The following is a 17,465-nucleotide window of genomic DNA, read 5'->3' as shown; positions in this document are numbered from 1 at the left end:
ATGCATCTATCCATCCATCTATGTCTGTCTGTCTATCCCTCCCTCCCTCTCTCTCTTTTTCTATCTATAGACAGACAGACAGACAGACAGATAGATAGATAGATAGATGTAGAGTGGTTAAGTGACTTGCCCAGGGTCATGCAACAAGGAAGTGGTCTGAGGTCAGATTTGAACCCATGACTTCCTGTATGTATATGTCATACATATATATATATATATATATGTATGTATATAAATTAGATTACCTGGAAATTCTTCTTGAAACAATACATAAATGATCAATTTTCCAAAAATTGAAGTATAATATCCCAGACCAAGACTCTGCTTGATAACATCCCTAGTGCATGGTGAATGTGGGTGAGTTCCTTGGCCCAGTTCATATACATCTAGAAATATACGTGTGTATATTGTATGCTTATATGTATATAAACACATGGATAAATACATATATATATATAAATCATGCTCTGTATATGTATATATGTGTGTATATATAAAAACTGTAAGAAGTAGTTTGGGGTCAGGGAAGAGCACTAGGAAGAGATGGGAGCTGAGGCAAGGTCTTCTGTAGGTGACACCTTAAGGCAGTCAGATATTCCATGAGGCAGAGCTTGCATTATGCACGTGTGGGAAAACCTGGGTAAAGCCATGGAAAAGAGAGAATTGTGTGTAGGAAGAATAACCAGAAGTCTAGTTTGGTTGGAAGGCAGAGTGACAGAGCTGGAGTGGGCTAGATTCAGAGAAAGGGTAACAAAAAAAAGTTTGAAAAGGTAGTTTGGAATTACAATGTGTAATGCTTGGAAAGCCTAAGAAAATGAGGAAAAATGAAGGAGTTGGTATTGTAGCCTAGAGTAGCTATACTCAATGGGTAGTCTGGGGAACTCAGGGGAATCAGTGACTAAAGCCTTTTTCATAATAATAAAATATTTTAATTTCTTACATTTTAAATATTGATCAACATAACTCATAAAAAAAGCCATTGGAGAAGTTCTCAATAATTAATAAGGTAGGGGGCAGCTGGGTACCTCAGGGAATTGAGAGCCAGGCTTAGGGATGGGAGGTCCTTGGGTTGCAAGGTGGAAGGTAAGGATTTATTTGAAAAAAAGAATGTAATGGAATCCAAAAAAGTTTGAGAAAATATAAAGGTGATCAGTAATTGAATTATAATTTCAATTGTCCTAGATGGATTAGGCACCAGCAAAAGTTGAGAAAGGAAGAGTCATAATGAACCCTTCTCTGCCTCTACTGAATTCTCTCACTGCCTTAAAATTAAATGACATGGCTAACTCCAATCATTCTTCACAGATATTGCTGAATCCAGAGTTATTGAGCTCAATTTCCTAGGCAGAAGGGTGGAATTCCAATAAGTGAGAAAATGAGCTCTGTCATCCAAGGAGCTTGGAGAATATTTGTAATTGGGAGAAGGATCAGATCTTAGAGATGTTAACAATGAAAGGACAGTATCAAAACTGGAGAAACTTTACTTGGTTTCTATTTAGGCAATCCTACAGAGATTTTATACTTTTTCAGAAAGAAAAAAGAGGGAAGAGAGAAGTGATGAAGAAATTAGAAGGGGAGGGGGGGGCAAAGAAAGAAAAGGAAGACAAGAGAAAAGAAGAGTAAAAAGAGAGACAGAACTAGAGAACCAGATCAGGCATGGGGAGGGGGGGGAAGAGAGAGAGACAGAGAGACAGAGACAGAGACTGCTACAGTGACAGAGAGAGACAGAGAGACAGGGAGAGATAGAGAGAGACAGGGACAGAGAGAGACAGAGAGACAGGGAGAGATAGAGAGAGACAGGGACAGAGAGACAGAGATGGAGGGAAGGAAAGGAAGGGAGAAAGGCTGAACTACTCTGTGGGTTCTAAAATGCAGCATTAATGATGCTAGTTAGTTTTTTTAAAAAGTACTTTTAAGTCCTAGAAAACAGAATCTAGACAGAAGGATGACTCAGAATGAGCCACTGAAAGTTAGATACAAATGGAAATTGAGACATTTTCTCACACAGTTAGGGAGAATAAACAAAAATTCTTCATGCCAGATACATATATTTTTTAATGGTGTGGCTCATTTGTCTAAAGGCAATATATAGAGAAGGTAATTCTTGGTTACTTAGAAGTTTTTTTTTTTCCCCTGGAATACTGGTACAGTAGAAAGAGCACTTGGGGTCAGAGGTCTTGGGTTCCAATGTTAGCAATGCTATTTATAGCCTATGTGATCTTCCACAAAACATTTTCTATTTCCCTTGGTTTTTTCATCTATAAAATGAGGTGACTGAAGTTGATCTCTGAAGGTTCTTTCATCTTTAAATCTTTTTAAATGTTGGCTATTTATAACTATCATTTTGTGCCTATACACATTTTAATGTTTTGGAAAAATAAAGATCTAAAGTTTTAGATTAAAACTATATTTAAAATAGCACTTAATTTTGACTCATGTATTCCACTCTGCCTGAGATATTCTCGATTTGTGCCTTTTACTATGCTTCAGAGGAATTTATACCATTTTAGAGATATCCAGAGGGGGAATAGTAAATGTTTAACAATCAATTTCCAAAAGGCAAGGAACACTTTAAAGTTTAATCTGCATTATTAACACTTTCCCTATAATTTTCTTAAGTCTATCAACAAAACCATAAATGAAGCACTCATTTGTGCCTTTTGCTGAATTTTGCGGTGTAAATGCTCATATTGAAAATCTAACAACCATTTCTTGCAGCCCTACACATCACTGGGTGCATACTTGCTGAATTATTATGCAGTGTTAAGAATCTACTTGCCACCATCTCTAATGTGCTTCCATGAACCTTCAGCACTGATAGGCTGTATCAGGTATAGACTTGCTTAATGTAATTAAAACTTTTTGAGTAGGAGTGGTTAGTATGTCAGAATTAATTAGCGTGCACATTACAGGAGTAAAGTTCACTTTTGTGTAACTGAATTCCAGCCAATTCTAAATTCAATGAGGGTAGATTTAGCACCAAACTAATCTCAAAGAAATGAGCCGCTGGAAATACAATACTACCACATTATGGAAGACCACAGACTAGAGATTCTTAAATTATGGTTCCCGGACCTGTGGGAGTGCATATGGTACTTTCAATGGGTCCTCAGAATCCTTTCAGAGGTCCCCAAGCTCCTTTCAGGAGTCTCTGAAGTCAAAACTATTTTAATAATAATCTTATGTTATTTGTTTATTGAAATATTCCTCTTTTTTCTACCTATATATATATACATATGTTCAGGAAGGGATTTTCTTTATATATTTTAACCCAAACAACATATCACAAATGATTAAATGCAGAAGCAGGCATAAGATTCCAGCTGCTTAAAGAAATTTACAAAAACATTCTAATTGAATTTCTATAGAAAATAGTTTTCACACAAAGTATATTATTTGTGTTAACATGTAATGGATTTGTTATTTGTTTTTAATGAATTCATAAGTACTTTGAAAGTTTATTAGTATTATTTCTAATGTGGTGATATGCCACATAAACAAAAGCTCTTTGGGATTTTCAATATTTTTAAAGATGTAAAAAGAAACCAAAAAGTTTGAGAAGTGCTGCCATAGACTATGTAGGAATAGGGAGAGAGATAATTAAACTGCAACTTCAATGATACTGGAATCTCCCAAGTGAGAAAACTCCTTTGACCAATTCAGATCACCACCCTATCTGAAACTTATTTTCTTAGCGCTCAAATGAGAGAATACTTGTAAAAGTGCTTAAGAGAGGAACTGGTACATAGTGGGTGCTTAATAAATTATCTTTTCCTTCCTTCTTTTTTTCCTTCCTTCCTTCCTCCCTTCGTTCATTTATTCCTTCATTCCTTCCCTCCATCCTCTCAGAACTTGTATGTATCAGAGGCAGGATTTGAACTGAGGTCTTCCTGGATTTCAAGACAGTTCTATAACCATTATATCACACAGCTTCTCAAGCTCTGAGTGTGTGAGTGTGTGAGTGTGTGTGTGTGTGTTTGTATTAACATCTCTTTATTGAGTTGCCATCCAAAGCTAAGTGCACTTGGGATCCACACAATCAGAGGAGTTGCACTAATGTGTCCAAAAAACTAACAAAATTCTATCTAAAGTAATTACCAATATCATCCAAGAGTGTTCACTGGAAAGCTACTAGCTAGTATAATTAACAATCATAATAGCTAAGATTTATATAGCACATACCATGTATGTGGCAGTCACTGTGCTAAGGGTTTCAAAAACAGAAGAACCTGAAATGCAAAGGTCTCTTCTCTCTGCAGCAGACTTTGAAGATGTCTACTCTACTGGTCCCACTCCATGCCAGTGGCTCATTATGCCCAAGGAAGATGGCATTCCATGAAGAGTCATTTGCTCACCAAGAGCCAGCTAAGAGCAGTAGACCAATACTGACAGTCGATGGTGGTTCAGTGATGATCTTGCACAGACTTATCCACACAGGAAAAGCCTTCGTGCAACTACATCTCTTTCTCTCTTTGCTGAATGCATGTTTGAACGTGATGACATGCTGGAAAAGCATTCTTTGAGGATGTGACCAATTCTAATCTATCCTTCAGCCAGCTGCCAAGAGGATTTTCCTAAAAATTAAATGTTACTATGTTGCCTTCCCTTATCCTTAATAGATCCAGTGGTTCTCAGTTATTTCCAGGATTAAGTATAAAATTTACTGGTTTTAAAGTTTTCATAATTTGACCTGTCTTCCTTTCAGATCTTCATTTTTTAACTCAAAAAAAAACCCCCAAACACTAACTTTTGATTCTAAGGCAGAAGAGCAGTATAAATTAGGAATTAAGTGACTTGCCCAAGGTCACACAGCTAGGATGTATCTGAGGCCAGATTTGAACCCCGAAACTCCCATCTCTAAGCCTGGCTCTTCATCCACTGAGACACCTTCCTGCCTCCTCTTCAAGTCTTCTCACACTTTACCCACCTCCACCCATAGTATGAGTCAGCTATAATGCCTTCCTTGCTTTTTCTAGAACACATTTCTCTCATCTCCTATTTCTATACCTTTGCATTGATCATCTCCCACTCCTGGGATGCTTTCCCTCTTCACTTCCTATGTACAGTTTCCCTGGCTTTTGGGGGGTCTTGGCTAAAATCGGGCTTACTTCAAGTGTCAGTTAAATCTCTCCTTCTGAGGAGGCCCTTCTTGGTCTCTCCCTCTGATCCTGGTTCCCCTTCCTCCCAAGTGCTAGCTAATTCCTTCCCCCCTACAATTACTTTTTGTTTCCTCTATTTATCTTGTTCATACCTTATTTCTGTTTTGTTTTGCTCTTTTTGACTATGACTTCCCCACTAGAATGTGAACCAACTGAGGGTAAGGACCTCATTTTTACTTTTCTTTGTATCACTGGGATAAAGTCTGACATAAAGTAAATGATTTATTGATTGACTCCCACAACCTCTGAAATGAGCTAGAAGAAGACTGAGCCAGCTGAGACAAGTGCCAATTCTCTGAATAAAGTGGAGAAAGCAACTTTTGAACCCAAAAGTAGGGAGTTCAAGACTAAAAAAAGCTGATATCAGAACATGGAAAGCTCCATCTGCACCAAGACACATGAGGGCCATTTAGAGGATGGAGAAGGGGAAGTAGGGAAAGAGTTTAGGTTATAAAAGAACTCACAGAGAATAGGAGTATCTATTCCTTTTCAGCATGGAAAACCAAGTTTCTGCTAAAAAAACTGGGGCTTGTTAACTAATAAAATGCTGTTGCTTCTCTACATAAAACTTTCTTTCATAGGAATAAAAGATAATGGGTTTAGGGCTGTGAGGAGACTTTAGAAGTCATTTTATCTAATCCCTGCACTTTATAGGGGAAAACTAACCCTAAGACCTAGAGAAGTGAAGCAGCTTGCCCAGGGTCACAAAGCAGAGTTAGGATTCAAACCAAATGCCTTCTTTTCTGTTTTGAAATCACAACCCAAATGACTCTAGTAGCCTCACATGGTTCAAACCACCAATTTTTATTATATACCTACCACATATATGCCTTGTTCTCCCTCATCAATGAAGGAAAATACAGGCTGTACATAATGGAAGATTTGTTGTCTTATGTATATCCCTCATATTCTATTCAACTCTGTTTAAGGAAATATTCTTTCATATTTGTGTGGTATTAAGTTCAGCATTCAAAAATAAAAATGAATGGAAGACCAAAGGGTCCTTTCAGAGCATTTACACTCAGGGTGCCACTAACATGGCACCATGCTGCTGACCATGAAAGACCAGAAAAACAATGGACACATCCAAGGCTTTCAAATGGCAAAATTTGGACCTACCAGAAACAGATGAGAATCCAGTCTGCTGAGTAGTTCCATCCAAGTGAAATCTGAGACATCCTTCTCCTCAAGTGAAAAGATAGAATCAACCACAGAATAATAACATAGAAAAGATATTTGTCAACAAGGCAGTTCCTCTGGGTTGAGCATGTGTAGAAAATGGTGAGCTTTGGGCACTCAGGCAATGGTTAGGAAGAAATGAAGTAGGATGACTTGGAAATGATAAGGTGGAAAGTTCCCTTAAAGGAAAATGGAAGAACCATAAGCCATGCCTTATGGTTCTTAAACAGCTGCTTTAGTAGCTGAGGCTAGGGACAATGGAAAGAGGGTGGATATTAGGCACAGCTTTCTAGAAGAAAGACTTTGGGGAAACCAAGATGAAGTGGAAGCTCCACCAGAATTAAAAGTCAAAGCTCAAGGGTGGCTATATTGCATGGTGGAGAGAGTGCCAGGTCTGCAGTTACAAGGATGTGGGTTCAAATCTGGCCTTACACACTCCCTAGCTGTGTGACACTTAACCTCCATTTAGCTCTTACCACTCTTCTGTTTTGGAATCAATACATAACATTGATTCTAAGGGTTTAAAAACAAAAAAGGTTCAGTCTTTATTCTTTAATAGTAGGCTCTTTGAGGACAGGACTGCTTAATTTCTGTCTTTGTATGTCCAGCAAATAGCACTATGACTAGCAAAATAATGATAAAGTATTATTTACTAAATATTAAATTAAAAATATATTCTTCTGGGATTAAACTATTTATTTGTTAAATACAATTCATTTAAACTAGTATTCATGATGTCTTTTTTCAGTTATGCCTTCTCCAGCTGGGACTAAGTGAAGACAAGATAGCTACCTAGGGAGCCATGCAAAGGATAGTATAACAAAAGGAACTTTTTTCAAACTAAATTAAATTTATTTGAACCAGTAAAAACCTATTTTTTTTTCTGACTCTCTCCTCTACTGGAAAAACAAAAACAAAACACTTGAAGAAAATATGGGTAGTCAAACAAAACAAATTCTTACATTGGCCCTGTCCAAAAAAAAAAAAATACATATCTCATTCTGCTCCCAGAATCTATCACTTGTCTGTCAGAAGATGGGTAGAATGTTCATTATGAACCCTCTGGAACTATGGTTGGTCATTCTGTTGACTGGAGTTCTTAAAGTCTATCAAAGTCTTTATAAGGTTGTTTTATAGAAGTTGTTATAGTTCTCACTTCATTCTATATCAGTTCATAAAAATCTTTTCAGGGTTCTTTGCAAAAATCCCTTGCATCATTTCTTATGATATATTATTTCTAGAATGTCCCATGATATTAATAAACTATACTTTGTTTAACCATAGCCTGAGAACTCTCCCCAATCCAAATAAGGATTAAAAAACACTTGTTGCAAATGAACATATTTTTATCTTTTATGTTACATTTTAATGCCAAATTTTTTTACTTTTAGTGATGTGAAGGTATTTATTTTGTGATAAGACTCATTGAATGTGTTATTGTGGAATTTTAAAGCCTGTGGCGGGCAATAATGCAGGGCCATCATTTTTGACCCTTCCTAGATCACACAAATGACCTGTCCTGGCTTTGCCTGCAATCTCTTTAAATCTTAAATTTCCGGTAAGGCCCATTTCAAGCCCCTCTCCTCTTAAAAATCTTCCTTGACTAAATCAGTCCTTCCTGCTAGCTCCTTTCTCTGCACCCTTGTACTGCTATCTCATTCACCTGGCATTTAGTATAAACTACCATATATCATTATTGAACTTTTCAGGTATAGTTCTGTTTATCTAACTTGACTACAAATTATTAAAAGGCAAATTCTTTTATGTTGTGGTGTGTATGTTGCCTAGCACAATGCCATTTGTTTATGCTAATGCTCACAAAAGACTACAGCTATAGCCGGTAGCACCATTTAATGGATAATGTTATTAAATTATTGTGTCAAATATAGAGAAGTGATAAAAATATGTTGGTATTCTGTGCTGTATCTCTTGAAATTCTGCATGAGAGTGTCCATTTCCCCCATAAATTCCCATTTAAAAATTGCAGATTTGTTTTAATTTTCCATACTCCAAGATATAATAAAAATGACACCAGAGAAGTCAGCAAAGCTTGAAAAAAAGCTTATCTGAAGAAATTTTAGTTTGATGATAAATTATTAACAAAAAAACTCAATATAAAAACACACCAAAATAATTATAGCAGTATTTCTTGCAGAAAGAAAGAATGGGAAATAAAATGGAAGTCTAGTGACTAGAGAATGACTAAACAAATTGTGGCACATGAGTGTAGTGGAATATTACTGTGATGTAAGAAATTTTTTAAAAATGATGAATAAAGAAGATGAAAAGACTTACATAAAATGATGCCCAGTGAAGTAAGCAGAGCCAAGAAAATAGAATATACAATGAGTACAACAATGTAAATGGGAAGAACAACCATTGAAAATGAATGTTGCAGAATTACAAAGCACAAACATAGTCTCAAAGAAGGAATATGAGAAGACATCTCCTCTCACTTTTCTGCAAAGATGGGATGTGCAAAGGTGGTATCGATTACTTGTGTTTTCAGTGTCAAAGAATTGGAAATCAAGGAAGAGGAGGAATACTCGTCAAATGGGGAATGGACAAACAAATTATGGCATAGGAAAGTAATGGAAAATGACTGTACTATAAGAAATGGTTAAAGGAACAATTCAGAGAAACCTGGGAAGACAAACGTATTGATCCAGAGAAGTGAGTAGAACCAGGAGAATATTTTATGTAATATCAACAATATTGTAAAGACAAACAACTTTGAAAGATTTAACAATCAATTAAGTAGCCAACCATAATTCCAGAGGATCAATGATGAAGCATTTTACCTGTCTCCTGAGAGAGATGATGAACCCAGGGTGAATACAGAAACATATTTTTTGGAAATGATTTAATGTTTAGCTTAGATACATATATATATATATATATATATATGCTTAAAGTTTAGCTTAAATACATATACATACAAGTATGTTTATATGTTTACATATATACATATATAATTTATATAACAATATTTGTATGGATATGCATGAGAATTATATAGTTTTATATGTGTAGGTATAGGGAATATATATGTATACATATATATAATTTTTTAGTGAGAAGGATTGGAGAGGGAAAAAATAGATTTTAGTTTATCAAAAATTTAATTAAAAAATGAATGATTGATGTTCAAATAAAACTTTCAATAAAGTTAATTGGATAAGTTTATTGATATTTTTGTGCTGTGTGAGAATTAGATATACACAATAAGTTATCCACATCAGTGACTATGGTTAATATTATTTTTTTCATACTTATGTGAATTTTTTTCTTTTGTTTTTCTTTTCTCTTTTTTGAGGTCTTTTAATCAGAATGACAATTTCAACTAATATTATAAGAAAAACAGGTATGAAATACCCATTTGGGGCAGATCACTGTGCTAGGATACAAAGTTTAGAAAAGGCACAGATTATTTTCTTATGTAGTAAGAGTATGTATTCTCATACTCTAGAGAATATGTACATAGATAACTATAATGTATAATGTATCATAATGAGTTTATTAGAGAAGTACAAAACAGTCCAATGGAATGTTTTGGGGGGCAATGTTATTACTGACCAGGGAATCTTTTGTTTTCTGGAGAGGGCATCATTTAAGTTGGCTTTAATTAATGGACAAGAATCACTCTTATGCTTCACTGTGGCATAGATGTCTCTTAAAGGCTATATTCCAGTAAGGGTGGAAGATTAAGGCAAATTTGTGAAGGCTCTAATTATTACAGTAGAAACTCTTCAAGTATAGATATGGAGACAAATTCAGTCTCTTATCCAAAGCTCAGCCTGGTTATGGACTGAAAAACTCATCACCATGAAGTTGTTCACAGATGAATTCTTGGGTTCTAGTGACCCACGAAATGGAGGAGTCAATACTCAAAGACCCATGATTATATCACTCTGAGAACTTCTTCCATATAGTTCGCACCCCACCTTGATTGAAGAGTCTTAGGAAATTGTCTGAGGGTTAGTAAGGTTAAGTGAATTATCTTGACCATAGAGCTAGAAAGTTTCAGAGGCAAGATTTTAAACCTGGACTTCTTGATTCTAAGATTACTCCTATGTCCACTCTGTCATCCTACCTCTCAGATAAAAATGTGAACTAACCTTCAGTCCTGTATGGTCCATTACTTGGACTCTTCTCAGCTTTTGAAAATCCTTTAGACTTGCAGCAGCTAGGTGGCACCATGGATAGAGTGACAGGTAGGACCTGGGTTCAAAAGGCCATAGACATTCCCCAGCTACGTGACCCTGAACGAATCACTCAACACTGACTACCAAGCTCTTGCCTCTTTTCTGCTTTTGAGTTTTCATAGGGAAGAAAGAAAGAGAGAAAGGAAGAAAGAAAGAGAGAGGGGGGAAGAAAGAGAGTGAAAGGGAGAGAGAGGGAGGACGGAAAGAAAATAAACAAGTCACTCAGAGTTGTGAAGAGACTGGTTGATTGGTAGGCTTAGTGAAAAAGAAACAGAGAACCTTTGTTCAAGTCTCAGTTTTGCTATTTTTCAGTTCTATGCCCTTGGGCAATTCCCTTCTTTTCTTGGGGTTTCAGTTTCTTCATCAGTAGAGAGAGCAATGTCTGTCATACCCCAACCTCAAAAGGTTGTCATAAGGAAACCACTTTGTAAAGATTAAAGAAGCAACTGGAGTTATTTATTTTCCATTTTAATCTGATTTGAACCAGATATAAAAATGTATATAAAGAAAAGAGGAATTGAGAAAGATGGAGAAAAAGGACATAGAGAGACTCACTCCAATCTTCAATTTAATTAAAAAAGACTGAATGTTTGATGTTCAAATAAAACTTTTAACAAAATTAATTGGACAAGTTTAATATTATCATTTTTGTACTGTATGAGAATTAAACAGGTGGTGCAAAAAAAGGAAAGAAAGAAAAGAAAAAGAAAGAAAGAAAGAAAGGGTGTGAAAAGGGCACTTGGATTGCTCATCTGACTTCATCCTAGGGTTAGAAAATAACTCTAATGCTTGCTGACAGAAAAAACCCAAATATTGTTCTGAAGAGACCTCCATCATCAGATTATCTCATTTGGGATTCTGGTAGATAAAGCTAGTTTTCACTTCCTGCAATTCTGCAGCATTTCATTCCTTTTCACTGTGTCCATATGTGTGCATCATGAAGGCATCTCATTTGATTCCAAGTAGATTTGTGAGATATTGTCTGGTCTATCCTCTTGTACAGGAGAGCAAATCATGTGAATCTAAGGGAGGCAAGGTCACTCAGTAAGCCTATAGCCCTAAGGGTCTGATATTGTCTAGCATCACCAATTTGTGACATGATGAATAATGACCTTGGCTAAATTAATCTAATTGTTAATCCCTTTATTCCTAGGGGATATTTACTTCCAAGAGTACTATCCTAACTTAAACTGGATTTTGCATGGTTCCAGTTCAAGATTCTCTTTAGTATGAGCTGATTAAAGTCCAGGGAAAGGGACCTAAGAGTTTATTCAGTACTAGTGATCTTTAAGACAAATATTAAAAGGAATGAACATAATAGGGGATAGAATGTCTGAGTTCAAGTCAAGAAGGTCTAGATTGGGATCTCACATCAGACACATAAAATTAGTTGACACATGGGCAAGACATGTCTCTGGTTATATAAGTTTTTACATCTGTAAAATGAGAGGTTGGCTTCCCTTCTAGCTCTGAATCTATGATCACATTGATTACTTGACCAATTGAGTGTCTAAGACATCTGACTTTTTATTTTCTTGGATTCACCCAGGTAAGAGTATATATCATCAGAAGGGGGGGGGGGGGTTCCTAGAGCAGGCAGTGAGTCTTAGGGTCAGAAGATGCAAGTTTATACCCTTGGCCAGCCATGCTGTAGTTGAGTGACTTGGAGTAAGTGGTTCAACCTTTGTAAAACTTTGCTTCCTTGTTTGTAGAATGGAGATAATAGCCTCTTATCCTATCTGAAGGGGCTGAAGTGAAGATAAAAAAATGAGAGATAATGCTACATTAATAAACCTTAATGTGTAATATGAATACCCTATAATTCTCTAGAAATCCCATCCTGGCTGGTCCTACATTGTAAAGGAAGGGGAGTTTGGGGTGGCCCCAGCCTTACCTCTCTGGACCCTTTTCTTCTATTCCAAAGCAGATTTCATCTCCTCCATCATTTCAGGACACTAGTGTCTCTGTATTCTCTTCCCCATTCAAAACTAGGTCTCAGGAAAGGCTCTAAATACAGTCAATTCATGCCTGAGAGTAGATTTAAGTCCCTGTGTTCCCCTTCAAATTCCAAAATTAAAGTCTTTTTCTCCTATGGAAAATGTTTTAGGCAACCATGAGTAATTAGCTTACACATTTGTCTGGCAGGTGTGGGATGGGGGAGAGGGCAGCCTGAAGGTGCCCAAATTCCTATCTGTGTTTTTGTAGGTTCAGAAGCTCAAACAAGGGCTTCCTTGATTGAAGAACTTATATTAATGCCTTGTGGAGCATTTTGGAAAAAAAAAGGTTTCTTCATGTTTTCAACATGTTTTTATTTACTTTTAAGATTCTACAGCTATATATAAGAGAGTCACAAAGCAGTAAATGCATAATACAGAGAAGTCCAGGAAATATATGAAGCATACTAGCCCCACGTTACATGTACAGCACTAAGCAACATCAAGTTATTTCTATTTGTACAAGACCATCAAAGCATGTTAAGCAATCTACACAAAAAGGCAAGAAGAGGAAAGAGGAATACAACCAAATTGGGAATTTGGCATTTGGAAAGTAGCTGGGATGACAGTCCCTCAGTGAAGCCCCAGAAGGAGCCTAGCTCTGGAAGGGCAAGGGGTCCCACAGTAATTCAGGAAAACAGGTTGGTGTTCCAGGGAGCTGAGGAAGATCACTATGATGGGGCTGGGGAGCGGGGCAGAGAGGGAGAAGACTAGCATCTACCAGCTATATAGAGTCATTCCAACTGAGACTTCCAATAGGAGTCCTAGGGAGGGGAGGAGGCAGGGTACAGAGGAGAACCACTAGCAAAGGAGACAGAAGTTTTCTGGGGATACAGACTCCATTCTGAGAATACTAAGTCATTTCATACAGGCAAAGAGTCCCCATGCTTTCTGGTTCAGGTACTACAAATTCCACAGCAAGGGTTCTTAGTTTAGTTTTGTTTTTTTGTATTACAGACACCTTTGGCAGTCTAATGATGCTCATGGACCCTTTCTCATAATAATATTTTTAAATGCACAGAATAAAACACAGGATTACAGAAGAAACCAATTATATTGAAACAGAGTTTTCCAAGTATATTTTAAGAAAAAGTTCACAAACCCCAGGTTAAAAACTCATTTTCTAGAATCTCTAATTCTGGAGTTAGAGCAAGAGAAACAGAGACCTGGGCATTTATAACCAACAAAATAAATTACTCAGATTAAGGGACCAATAAACAAATTACTGTTTATTAAGTGCCTACTATGTGCCACATTGCCCAATTAGACAGGTTTGAGTTGGCTTATAAATACTATAATTTTTGCTTCTTTTAATTTAAATTGTTTCTCATGGCTGAAAACAAAATGGCTGCCCTCTTCTTTGACTCAAGAATAATTTTTTTCCCCTAATAATCATAGGATACAGGTAAGTGACTATCCCATGAGGTGATCAGCAGTGGAGACAGTGGAGAAGGGATGGCACTAAGGATGAGGAACCTTAAATTTGAGGTCCAACTCTACCACTAACTCTTTGATGATAATGACAAAATCCAAATCCCCTCCTTCAGCCTCAGTTTCCTTTCTGTAAAATGGGAAGGGAGTTGGGCCACAAGAACCTTTTAGAGTGCTTTTAACTTTACATAATACTTTCCTCACAACAACCCTGTGAGGTAGGCAGAGAGTATTAATGCAGTTGAAAGAAGCCTTAGAGATCACCTAATCAAAGCTACCTCTTTTTGTTAAAGAAAGTGATGCCCGGGCAAGTAAAAATGACTTGTCCATGGTTGCCTGGTCATACTGACAGAAAATATCAAAGGTAGAATTGATACCCAAGGCTCTTAACCCTCAGTCTGGGATTTAGGAACAGATCAAGGGTTTTTTTAACTTTCTGTGTATGTCATGGACCCAAACAATGCCCTTAAATGCGTAAAATAAAGTCAATGATGTTGAAAAATATAACTTTTTTTTGGTCCCATCCAAGTTCAAAAATCCCATTAAAATTAACCCCTTAGAACCCTTGGTGTTCCATGGATCCCAGGTTAAGAGTTCCCATGTTATATGATTCAGATACTACAAATTCTACAGCAAGGTATGTTATAGATACCTTTGGCAGTCTAGTGATGCCCATGTACCCTTTCTTGTAATAATATTTTTTAAAGAACAGAATAAATACAGGATTACAAAACCAATTTAAGCAAGATGATCTCTAAGGTCCCTTCCAGTCCTAAAATTCTATTATTCTAAGCATTACATCAAGTACACTCTTGAAGAGAATAGCTTTGAGACTCAGAGATGTGTCTCTCATTTCTTGTATATCACAAAAACTCTGATTTTAATGACTTTGAGGAAACATGAAGTTGAACTAGCAAAATCAGTAGTCAAAGTAAACTGAGCCAAGTTATAGCCACTACCATTTTCTTTGCAATAAGTTCCCTTTAAATTCATGGCACATAGCTCTATTTACCTTCTTTCACATATATTTTTCAACATTTTATAAGGACACAAGACTTCGTTCTTGTTCATTTTCTTGTCTCCACCTAAACAAGCCATAACCAATGTCCCAACAGGACCACATTTGTATGTCACATGAGCATGTAAGTCAAACATAGCATTTCTATATATCTGTCATTATTCACAAGGGTGATGGGGCATGAAAAACGAATCTCCCTTCCCTCTCCACACCCAAAAAACACCACCAATGGAAAAAAAACAAACAAAAAACACCACTGTGTCTAGGGAATGATTTCTAAAGAGCTATAATTTGGGGATTGTCTCCATGAAGTGTGTCAGAACTTTCAAAGTACCTGAACTATCAAAATTTTTGAGGGGGAAGAAATTCCCCAAAGATGAACATTGCCAAGGAGATACAATTACTTTAAAATCTTCCTCTTATCTGTTTGTACTACTTTTTTATATTATTTCAAAGATTTAATGTCTATGAGTCTCAATAATATCATTTTCAACTAAGATTTATTATCTCTATGTAGCATTTTATATCATTTGCTTTTAATTTTATTAATCTTCCATAACAAAATGAAAATGATTAAGTTCTTACCAACATAGTTAACAATCTGCTTATAGTACATTAACAATAATTTTTCATACTTTTTCATTTTTAAAAATGGCCAATGCCTTGATTTTTTCCCCTTCTTTTTCACTCTAGTCTTCTTTTCCCATTATCTGGGAATTAAATGATTTATCTGCCTTCTGCACTAAGCCTATTGGATTTTCCCAATTCAATGCCTAAGGCGAAAACATTTTCAACTTAAAAAAAAAGTTCTTGTATAGCAAAGAGCACTGGTACCACAGTACTCAAGGAGAGAAGATATGGAGACAAATGGGGGTCATTAACTTCCCATCACAGTTGAGACGCTGCTACAACAGACGGGCTCTGGGGCGATTATCAGCATTCCTTGCCCAGATTACACAGAGGTGTATCGAGATAATCTTCTGAAAAGCAGCCGGCCAAATTTGCAAGGGCGACATATATATATATATATTTTTTTTATTTTTAAAACCTCAGGCGTTCTGAGGTTCTGTAAGCCCTTCGATTAATAAGGGGCTCTCTATGTGTCAGGGGGCCCAGCAAATTAAGGCCCCAGAGAACCTGTAGGCTTCAGGATTCTTGCTCCCTTCTTCCCCCTGCTGTGCCTACCTAATACACACAAAAGATAACTTTATAGCCACATTTGAACTGACATGACATGTTAATTAAAGTACTGTCATCTGGAGTCTATAACAAGCACCTCATGTTAGTAAAAGAAAATGAAATGCAAGGCCCAATGGATATTATATCTCAGCAGCAAAAAATACTTAGTATTAAGTGAGGAGTCCATATGGAATTTAACTATAGCATAGCCAGTATTCTCCCCATTCCAACTAAGTGTGGAAATTCCATTTCCAATTTTATTTACTATTCACTTTTCTCTCCTCCTTTGCAGCTCAATTTTAAGTCATTTAAATGAAGGAGGTACCTTAGGGGGAATATATATGTATATAGGTGTGAATGGCAGAGCATGAGGTTTACAAATATTTCTCAAATAAGTTTAAGAGGTCTGTTTGTGCTACATTTTGAGGTGCGTGTTATAGGGGGAGTAGGGACGTACTACCATCTGTGATGAACAAATCCTGATATGCATTTAAAACTTAAGATTCTCTTCCCCCCCCTCCCCCCCAAGGCAAATTACACAGCTCTGCCAGCAAAGAACCAAATGAATATTGTCATTTGGGAAATGACCGAGAAGAGGAAATGATCATAGGGTCTAGACAATGAGCTGTGGAAGAGAGGTCTCTAGTGGAATTACAGGAAAAGGAATAGTCTACTCCTCCTTAGACTAACAAGAATCATTAAGAATATAAGCCAAACCCAAAGAACAAATCCTTCCAATTTCCCATAGATACACCAGAATGAATAAAATACTTGCCAAAAAGGCTAAAAGAATTCCTGTCAATGGCAGCTATGGTTGCCCATTCTGATGATGGGTAAACAATCTAAGACTTTCTTCTTCCAAGTGGTAAGTTGCCACCATTTAAAATCTTTCTTCCCACCCTTTCCCAATACCATGCTCTGGTTTCTTTATTCCCAAGCCTTTAACACTGACAAATACTATTTTAAGAGGGAAGCCTCCCTTGAAAAATTTGATCCAAATTACCATCTCATAGAAGGCTCAACTCATATTGGGGAAAGGGAGCAATTTACACTCCTGGTAATATAAGGACTCAAGAACTTAAGGACTCTGGGACTTAATGACTTTTCACATTTTAAAAGCTGATGTTCAATCCAATTAATTGCCAATCTTGCAATGGGCCATGCAGCAATGATCTGACTGAGAGGACAAGGATGGAGAGTAATCTGCATCCTAACAAAAGTCCTTAATTTGCCAAAGAAAATAATTGAAAAATATCTGAGCTCAAAAGTTTGACATGCTTTGGACCTTTACTGATGGCAA

General features: G+C 36.6%; 1 protein-coding gene across 49 annotated transcripts in view; it reads right to left on the bottom strand.

Annotated features, from left to right (window-relative positions):
• The window catches only part of DLG2 (discs large MAGUK scaffold protein 2), a 2,177,398-nt gene that overhangs the window by 201,047 nt on the left and 1,958,886 nt on the right, over positions 1 to 17,465 (bottom strand). The window contains exon 15 of one of the 49 annotated variants that reach the window (XM_056825215.1): positions 12,836 to 16,171. The exons of the other annotated variants lie outside the window; for them this stretch is intronic. Coding sequence (XP_056681193.1) covers positions 16,168 to 16,171 — 4 coding nt within the window. The 3' untranslated portion in view covers positions 12,836 to 16,167. Of the gene's footprint in view, positions 1 to 12,835; positions 16,172 to 17,465 lie in introns of those variants that run through there. 49 annotated transcript variants of the gene reach the window in all.

The sequence above is a fragment of the Monodelphis domestica genome, chromosome 4 (assembly GCF_027887165.1).
Source record: "Monodelphis domestica isolate mMonDom1 chromosome 4, mMonDom1.pri, whole genome shotgun sequence".
Taxonomy (NCBI): Eukaryota; Metazoa; Chordata; class Mammalia; order Didelphimorphia; family Didelphidae; genus Monodelphis; species Monodelphis domestica.
Note: the sequence above shows the minus strand (reverse complement) of the source record. Positions and strands in the feature narration are given on the sequence as shown.